This window comes from Pinus tabuliformis, chromosome 2_1, assembly GCF_031772625.1.
Source record: "Pinus tabuliformis cultivar Carrire ecotype Pingquan chromosome 2_1, CPIR1, whole genome shotgun sequence".
In the NCBI taxonomy this organism is placed as follows: Eukaryota; Viridiplantae; Streptophyta; class Pinopsida; order Pinales; family Pinaceae; genus Pinus; species Pinus tabuliformis.
The window spans coordinates 646,149,911-646,160,241 of NC_142299.1; the positions used below are offsets into that span (position 1 = coordinate 646,149,911).

A 10,331-nucleotide genomic window follows, 5' to 3' on the forward strand; every position below is an offset into this window, starting at 1 on the left:
AATTTTCAAAATTATTTTAAAAAGTTTGTTTTGGGGTGTCTTATTTTTTTTAATGATTCAACCTAAAAAGGAATCTATAAAAAAACTAAATAAAAGACCATTCTTAATCAAAATAATCTTAATATTGTCGGATTAATAAAACCCCTCGCGATGAAAACTTGATCGAATTAGAATAATCTGGATCTCGTGCACTTCTTTTCATGAAAAAGAAGCTAAAAGAAGCTGGTGATTCGATATTCTCCTTTCCTAAAAAAATTACCTTTAAAAAACAGTTCTATTTTGATAGCAGAAGGTCAGGAAGTAGCCTCCACAAATCTCGAAGCAGGACTGGTCCAACGGTCAATAACCGTTGCGATTTTCCTGCTGAAGGGTTGAAAGCGTGGAGCAGCAGTAGCCATATCAACTTGTGTGGCCTTCTTCATCTCTATCAACTTAGTCTGAATTGTTCCCGTGGCTATTGAATTCGTGTCAGTCCAATTTCAATTTCAGCGATTATTCAATTTCCCTGTGGGGTTTCTTCTCGATTCGGCTGGGGAGCTTATAGAAAATCTCTGATTATTCAATTTCCCTGTGGGGTTACTTCTCGACTCGGCTGGGGAGCTTACAGAAGATATTTGATTATTCAATTTCCCTGTGGTGTTGTTTCTCTCAGTTGCGTTCATGCGCCTGACCTATGTATTTTATTGGCTCGAGAAAGAAAGTGATTTTTATGAAATGAAGATTAACCGTATTAGATGGTTCAAACGTCTGCCAGCCATCAAAAAAATATTATAAAAATGCAGTCTTCAAAATTAACTTCTGAATTTTTTTGCATATACCAGCTGTTCCAAGATCTGCAAGAACGAACGATAACACAAGCATTTGGATTGCAGTCTGTTTGAGTTATAATCAAAGAACTTGAATTATGCCTCGTCGCAAGAACGGAAAAAATAGTACTATCAGAGCATTCAAAAAGGAGAGGAATGTCCTTCTGACAAGGAAGATCAGAGTGATCTGCAATGACCCAGATGCCACAGACCTCTCAAGTGACGATGAATTGAGTGCAGCCTCTCACAAAAGATTTGTTCACGAGATTCAAATACGGTTAAATTGCTCAGCTCGCGCAGGAAATCAGGGCAAACCCAAGTGCAAGAGGAAACCAAGGGTGCCCAACAAGAAAGCCAGAGCCTTAAGCGAACCAGTCTCTATTGTAGAGTGTGCAGTGAGCTGTAAATACCGCGGAGTAAGACGAAGAAAATGGGGGAAATGGGCTGCAGAGATCAGAGATCCTTCCAGAGGAGTGAGGCTGTGGCTTGGGACTTTTGACACAGCAGAAGCAGCTGCACTGGCTTATGATAATGCATCAAGGAAGCTGGGAGGACCATTAGCATTCACCAACTTTGCATACACACAAACAACAACAGCTCCATCTGAATCTATTTCTGACTCAACAACAGCGCCATCTGAATCTCATATTTCAGAGAGAAATTCATATGGGGATTGTCGTGCAGACTCATCTTCAACTTCTGTACAACAAGTGGCCACCCCAGATTCATTATGTCCACTGATTAACCATTCAATATTGGATTATAATTCTTATTTCATCCAAGAATTTGGATACTTCTTTGACATGGATAATTGTGGTGTCTCGCTAGCAGAATTGAATATGGATTGCCTTGATCTTTTGCGTGAAGAAGAAGATGACATTGTGAACTTTTGCTAGACTGCTCCATGGACGCATGGAAAAGTGTGTACACTATAATTATTTTTAGGGATAAGAGTCAATATTATCTGGTAAAGCAAAGTTTTTCCAAGGGATGTGTGTTATTATTAATGTATGTGTGAGAGATTATTATGATATTGGTTGTGTGAGGCAGAGGTTGTTTTCATGTAAATAATGTTGTTAGTTCAGTTGGATGGGATAGATTATCAACGAATTGTTCTTTTTACATATGTGATTAATATATTTTCTCAAAAGATTGAGAACGTAATAAAATTTTGTGTTTCTCTTAAATTGCACCGTGATACATTTATATGAATAAAATTATTCGTTGAATTTGAATAAGACATGTAAACACAATTTTAATGTATATGTATGAAAAGAATATCTATTTTCAGAGATAAACAGAGCAACAGTTATCCTTGTCCTCACTGGAATGAAAAAGGAGAATGAGTCCGTCCTCATTCTTCTTCCCCTCATCACTATAATTAAAAAATTTTGAGAAAGAACCAATGCTTTTCTCCGGTCAAAAATTAATAAAAGTATGAGAAATGACTTTTTATCTTATTTTCCTTTTAAATATTAATAAATTCAAAGAAATTATTACTTCTCCTCCTCATTTAAATTACAAAAGTATAAGAAAGGCTTCATGCCCCATCTTCTTCTCAGTAAAATGAGAGAAGCTTGATAAAGTTTTATGTATTTTAGATCTCAAAATGATTTCATATGCTATATCTAAGAAATATAAAAATTTTCCATAATTTATTAATATAAAAATCTTTAATGTAGGGAAACAATTTACTATTGATCCTTTTAATGAAGGAATCTAATTTTGTTAATTTATTTTAGGGCAATTTTCTAATAAACTAAGTTTCAAATATAATATATGTTTACATTACTCATAAGATAATATCCAATACTTTTTATAGATATCAAGAGAATTTTAATCATAATAGCCTCCTAAGTACTCAATGGAATTTTTATAATTATTTCTTATTACATTTATTCAATATTAACTATCATAGTGATTCTTATTTAATAATATGGTGAACTCAGTCCACTTTATAATGAATAGCTTTGACTATTATTACTTTACTGCAAGCCTTTTGAGACCCATTACACCCCTAGGGAAGATCCCAACATTCCACCCACCTTAAAAAAACATTTGCCTCGATACTTTTTGTGAAAAAGTACAACTATAAACTAAAATCTAATGAATAAATATTAACTAAAATCTAATGAATAAGTATTAACTACAATGTTAATGTAAGCCAAAACTCATACTCCTATGTTCAAATGTTTATGTTAACTTCCCATTTAAGATACTTAAACTTAATAGCCAAGTGATAAAGGTGCTTTGAATTCCTATAGTAGATGTGTGGATACAAATATATTGATCTATCCACTTTTTAAGAAATTGACCACTAATACAGTACTAATAGAGAATAACTCCATACTTCCTTCCATGATATTATCGACATAAAGTTTTAGATTCGTCAGATAAAGTTAGTAGATTCGTCAGATAGAAGATAGAATCAGTTGTTAACCTAGAAATGACAACTATGCATGTACCAATCATCTTCTAAATCCTATTAAACATATATTTCTCATTATATTGTTTATTGATGAAAGGTTGTGCAGTCTTAATATTATGTCTCTTTAGATTTAGCAATTATTATTTTTATATCTTTGGGTTATATAAAACTAATCATAGATATGTTTTTATAACAACATTATAGTATTATAAATTATTTTTCATACATTTATGATATTATTGGGTTAAAACATATTTTATTTGGTCAAAGTCAAAATTAAAAAAATTGTTAATACAAAACAAAACTTATATTAACAAAAAATTGTTTTATATTCACAACCAAAAATTAATAAAAACACATAATATTTAAATAATAGGTAAAAATTAAAAATAAACTTCATAGCAAGGGAAATTTTAAAAAGAAACTTATCATAAAATATTTACTTCATGTATAAGAGTGTTGGTCAAATTTATACCCTAATATTGGTTCATGGTATTGTAGGAAAGCCTATATAAATATTAAAAATCTCTCCATGATAAAGTGGTGATGAATCTCTATAACTAAGAATATGGTGACATTTTTTTAAATGAAAATTCTCTTTATAATTAATAAAATGATAATAATAATTTAAAATAAATTTATAATTTAGATAGCCCCACTAGGGACAACCCTATTGGTGATACCCTTGATATGAAGTATTATGTAAACTAGGAGATCCAAGGTTCAAATCTAGATGTGTAATTCCTTCCCTACTAAACCTTAACCTCAAATTGACACAGGGAAAAATAATTTAGATTACCATATAATATGTTTGGTTAGTTTTTCCCACTAAAATTATTGTTTAGGTTCTTTGTTGATATTACAATCTAGTCTGAAGTAGACGTGGTAAAAATATTTCACTCTCACTCTGAACAATAATTGAAATATTTATATGTCCTGGTTTTATGAGCTTTAGAAAAATAAAATAAAAGTAAAGATATTTCACTTTTAAATGTGAAAATGAGATATAGTTCTTATACTTTTAAATACAAAACTTAAATAAACTATTTCAATATCCATATTAACCAATTTACTTCAATATTAACTTCTTTTATATAAACAAAGAAAACAATAAAATATTTCAATGTTCAAAATGAAAAAAATAATTTATTAATTATTTTCTTTAGGCATTGAAATATTTTATTCTCATACTCAACATTAAAAGGATTCAAGTGCTAATGATTTTCAATACATTAAATCCAAACCCAACTGTACATTAAATCCAATCCAAACCTAACTGTGCAAGGAGATTTTCAAATGATTAAATTTAATCTAAAGAATGAAATATATATATAAATTTCTGGATGGGCTAACCTTTCAAGTTTTGCAGCTTAAAATTCATGAAGCATTGGATCACGTTGATCCTCCACATAGCGTTGACCAGATAGAGATGCTTTTCTGGAAATGCCAGATTGATTACCTGTCGACAACCATTACAGTTTTCTGACTGCATGCTTCAAAGCATGAAGCACCACGGGGCCCTGGCCCAATGGTCAACGGCCATTACAAAGTTTTTTACTGAGCAGTTTAATTTAAACCTTTTTTAACTTTTTGGCTGGGATTTGGTGATGAAAAATTCTGTGAGATCGTGGCTTTTCAAATGGCTCTTTTAATATAAAAATTAATTGAGAATGTTATTGAACTTATGTTCATTGTGATTTTCGGATATTCCGGAAATCTCATTGTTAGAGGAATATTTTGAAATATGCCCTCAACAAAAAAAAATACCCTCCAACCTATTAAAGCTACTAACTTTTATTTTTTTAAACAAATAACATATCTCAAACTTACTATTCCAAACAATCCCAGTTCAAAAATAAAAAATAAATTTCAGTAACCTGAATGGTGGAAAGTGTCAGGCAGCACGGGCCAATGTCAGCACTGACATAAACCATAGTTAGCAATCTTCGATCAAATTCGGTTCAGTTTAATTTACCAATATCTTTTAATTTACCAACGTTTTTAATATTGCTGGCTTGGATTTTTTAGTCAGAAATGAAATCATTAGATATGTTTTGTTTAGTTCAGTCTTATATCCCAGTTTCTTTAAGGGATAGCTCTGCACAAGATTGTTCACATAGAATGTTGAGTCCAGTATTTTACTTGAATATATATAAATAACTGTTGAAAATAAAAAAAATAAAAATAGTGTGGTTTAGTTTACCAATATCTTTTAAGTTACCAACATTTTTAATATTGTTGGCTTGGACTTTTTGGTCAGAGATGAAATCATTAGATATGTTTTGTTTGGTTCAGTCTTATTCTTAATCCTAATCTTAGTTTCTTTAAAGGGATAGCTCTCCTCAAGATTGTTCACATAGAATGTTGAGTCCAGTACATTAGTTGAACATATATAAATAATTGTTGAAAAAAAAAAAAAAAATAGTGGTTTAATTTACCAATGTTTTTAATATTGTTGCCTTGGACTTTTTGGTCAGAGATGAAATCATTAGATATGTTTTGTTTGGGTCAGTCTTATTCCTAATCCTACTCCCAGTTTCTTTAAAGGGATAGCTTTGCGCAAGATTGTTCACATAGAATGTTGAGTCCAGTACTTTAGTTGAACATATATAAATAATTGTTGAAAATAAAAAAAATAAAAATAGTGTGGTTTAATTTACCAACGTTTTTAATATTGTTGGCTTGGACTTTTTGGTCAAAGATGAAATCATTAGATATGTTTTGTTTGGTTCAGTCTTATTCCTAATCCTAATCACAGTTTCTTTAAAGGGATAGCTCTGCACAAGATTGTTCACATAGAATGTTGAGTCCAGTACTTTAGTTGAACATATATAAATAACTGTTGAAAATAAAAATAAAAAAAATAGTGTGGTTTGATTTACCAATATCTTTTAATTTACCAATGTTTTTAATATTGCTGGCTTGGACTTTTTGTTCACAGATGAAATCATTAGATATGTTTTGTTTGGGTCAGTGTTATTCCTAATCCTACTCCCAGTTTCTTTAAAGGGATAGCTCTGCACAAGATTGTTTACATAGGTTGTTGTGTCCAGTACTTTAGTTGAACATATATAAACTAGCATTTGCACCTAATGTTGCAAAGGAAACGCCGTAAGGCACAGAGTGTGGAAGAATATTGAAATGTGAATGGGCATTTTTGAAAGCAAGGGTAAAGGCATAATACCAGCTATGCTTGCTCTGGATACTGTTGTAATCATTCTTGTGACAAAACATCACTAATCCTGTGCAAATTGTCCTGTTTTGTTGCCTGAGTAATGTCATTCAAATAAGGAAGAACCATTCTTGAGACAAAACACCACTAACTCTCTGAAAAATGTCATGTTTTTCTACCTAAGTAGTGTCATTCAAATAAGGAAGAACCATTCTTGAGACAAAACATCACTAACCCTGTGCAAAGTGTCATGCTTTGCTGCCTGAGTAGTCACTCATTCAAATAAGGAAGAACAATTCTTGAGACCAAACATCACTAACCCTCTACAAAGTGTCCTATTTTGCTACCTTATTGTCATTCAAATTAGGTTGCACTGGGGCTATCCCTGTCTACTGAGGGGAAATAGAACTAATGAGGAAGATCGAAGCATAGAATTGAATAATTATGCAGAGCATTGATTCCAGTTGGCTGTGAATCCAGCCCAATTCATCCTCTGTACAACCACACCCCTAAAGAGTTGAAAAGACAGAATCATCTCCATATAAACAACTACAAGAGAAAAATGATCATATAAAAAATAATATATAACTTTTTAAAAAATGGTCTTATAGATACTCCTTAGCTGAGCTATCATTCTATACTTGGTGTATCTATGCTAACAAAGTCACCAAGGGCTTGCACCTGGTCTCATACACACCCACTTGGAGGGTTTTGCACCCAAGTCTCCACCTTACTAGAAACCCAATATATGGTATCACACAAATCATAGATTTCTTTTGATTCCAACATCTGAGGAAGAAGTTTAAGATATTTGCTCTTTTTTAAATGGTAACCTCATAATTTATGTGAGAGGATTACATTTTAGAAAAGATTATGACTGTAACAACATTTTTATTGTTTTGTTAAAAATAGAGTTTTGGATAAAAAAATAAATCATGTTTGTGTACGCTGCAAGCTTCTTAAGCTATAAATACGATAAAAAAAAACTTCCAAAATTACATAGACATTAGACAACGTTGGAATCATTCTTGTGACAAAACATCACTAATCCTATGCAAATTGTCCTGTTTTGTTGCCTAAGTAATGTCATTCAAACAAGGAAGAAAAAGAGGCAGGGATGTGAATCAGACTGTGCTCAATTCCCAAAAAAGGTTTCTTGTGTTAATGTAACCAATTTATTATGATAAATTGTGATGTCTGAGCTTAGGCAACATGTCTCGGAGGAAATGGATAAGGTAAGGTGTAAATCTTACATCAAACCTATTTTGCAGTCACAGTTGAGGGAATCCCACAAGATTGAATCCCTTTATTTACAGAAACCTATATTTAAGTCACAGAATTATTAATATAAGATGCTATTTTGTTTGTTAACCTGTCCTAGTAATGCCAAATCCTTTGTAAGCTACAACTCTGTAACCATTAGGCCCACTCAAGTTGTATAACCACACCCCTAAAGAGTTGAAAAGACAGAATCATCTCCATATAGACAACTACAAGAGAAATAAAGAAAAGAAATAATATAAAATTTCAAAAAAACACCCAAAAAAAATTGATAAACACTGATCACTAATATAAAATGACACAAAAAAAACTTAATAAACACATATCACTAATATAAAATACCATGCCATGTATAAGTAATTTCAAGATTCCATCCTTACCATCCTCTTTCCAGATAGGAGGTTTTGATTGGTGAATAATATAGGCCTTCCCCTATGGCATTAAGGTTAGGCGTTAAACTATACCCATCCCAGGATTGTAGGCAAAATAGGATTTCAACATTTATTTGTATGTTGATGATTCTTTTATGCTAATTTTAGTAGCCATAACAGTAGCAGTGTTCCTGTATTTTGTTCTCTCACTGTGGGTTTCAACTCCCCTTATTTTATTTCAACCAACTTTGGTTGCTTTAACATGTAAAATAAAAACATAGTAGGGTATGAAGGCCATAAATCCTGCTTATGAGAGGCAAGAATCAGTGACTATGGCTAACCAGCTAATTCATTTTGTTCACAATGGTTATGTTAATTGTTTCTTGGTAAGCATGTATTTTGATGATTGTATGCATCAAGGAGTGGATATGTTGTACACCAAATTGCAAAATGTGTAACTATTCACAAAAAAAAGAAAAGAAAAAAAAAAGGAATTAATTTGATAAATGTCCAAGTTACCTGTTGTCAGGGCCATCTGGTCATGGCAATAAGATATGCAAGGAGGATATACCAATCATTTAAATGTTAAAATACCCAAATTTTTAAATCAGTGGAAGGTAATACCTCAAACTCTGCCAAGTACCTCCATTGAAGAGAGCTTGACATGTAATTTCAAATGGTGAAACTCCACTTCGGACAGCGAAAAACAGTCCCAAACGATCCCGATCAGCATAGAGACAGACCACCTATTCTAACCTCAAGGTTGCGATCTCAAGGCCAGCTGAAATTCAAATAGCATTGATTCCAGTTGGCTGTGAATCCAGCCCAATTCATCCTCTTACAAATGCCCATGATAGGAGTGGTTAAAAACATTAACCTTCCATCGTACAATACAGATGTTTAAGTACTGAAAATGACAAAAATGCCAGGGAAGGTCCTCTTACAAATGCCCATGATAGGCTTAACATAAAACATAAATGAAGGTCGCCTGAAATGGCAGAAATTATTATCATCAAATGGTGAAACTCCACTCCGGACAACTAAAAACAGTCACCAAGGGCTTGCAGACTACTTCCTCAATTTACTGCTACAAAGTGTCCTATTTTGCTGCCTTATTGTCATTCAAATTAGGTTGCACTGGGGCTATCCTTGTCTACTGAGGGGAAATAGAACTAATGAGGAAAATCGGAGCATAGAATTGAATAATTATGCAAAGCATTGATACCAGTTGGCTGTGAATCCAGCCCAATTCATCCTCTGTACAACCACACCCCTAAAGAGTTGAAAAGACAGAATCATCTCCATATAAACAACTACAAGAGAAAAATGATCATATAAAAAATAATATATAACTTTTTAAAAAATGGTCTTATAGATACTCCTTAGCTGAGCTGTCATTCTATACTTGGTGTATCTATGCTAACAAAGTCACCAAGGGCTTGCACCTGGTCTCATACACACCCACTTGGAGGGTTTTGCACGCAAGTCTCCACCTTAATAGAAACCCAATATATGGTATCACAGACATCATAGATTTATTTTGATTCCAGCATCTAAGGAAGAAGTTTAAGATATGTGCTCTTTTTTAAATGGTAACCTCATAATTTATGTAAGAGGATTACATTTTAGAAAAGACTATGACTGTAACAACATTTTTGTTGTTTTGTTAAAAATAGAGTTTTGGATAAAAAAATAAATCATGTTTGTGTACGCTGCAAGCTTCTTAAACTATAAATATGATAAAAAAAAACTTCCAAAATTACATAGACATTAGACAACGTTGGAATCATTCTTGTGACAAAACATCACTAATCCTGTGCAAATTGTCCTGTTTTGTTGCCTGAGTAATGTCATTCAAACAAGGAAGAAAAAGAGGCAGGGATGTGAATCAGACTGTGCTCAATTCCCCAAAAAAGGTTTCTTGTGTTAATGTAACCAATTTATTATGATAAATTGTGATGTCTGAGCTTAGGCAACATGTCTCGGAGGAAATGGATAAGGTAAGGTGTAAATCTTACAGCAAACCTATTTTGAAGTCACAGTTGAGGGAATCCCACGAGATTGAATCCCTTTATTTACAAAAACCTATATTTAAGTCACAGAATTATTAATATAAGATGTTATTTTGTTTGTTAACCTGTCCTAGTAATGCCAAATCCTTTGTAAGCTGCAACTCTGTAACCATTAGGCCCACTCAAGCTGTACAACCACACCCCTAAAGAGTTGAAAAGACAGAATCATCTCCATATAAACAACTACAAGAGAAATAAAGA

The 10,331-nt window shown here is 32.5% G+C and overlaps 1 protein-coding gene across 1 annotated transcript; it reads left to right on the forward strand.

Annotated features, from left to right (window-relative positions):
• The first annotated feature begins 904 nt into the window (after positions 1-904).
• LOC149202234 (ethylene-responsive transcription factor CRF2-like) lies at positions 905-1,702 on the forward strand. The gene has a single exon (XM_089399921.1). It carries the CDS (start codon positions 905-907, stop codon positions 1,700-1,702), a length of 798 nt encoding a protein of 265 aa, XP_089256047.1.
• The last annotated feature ends 8,629 nt before the right edge of the window (positions 1,703-10,331 follow it).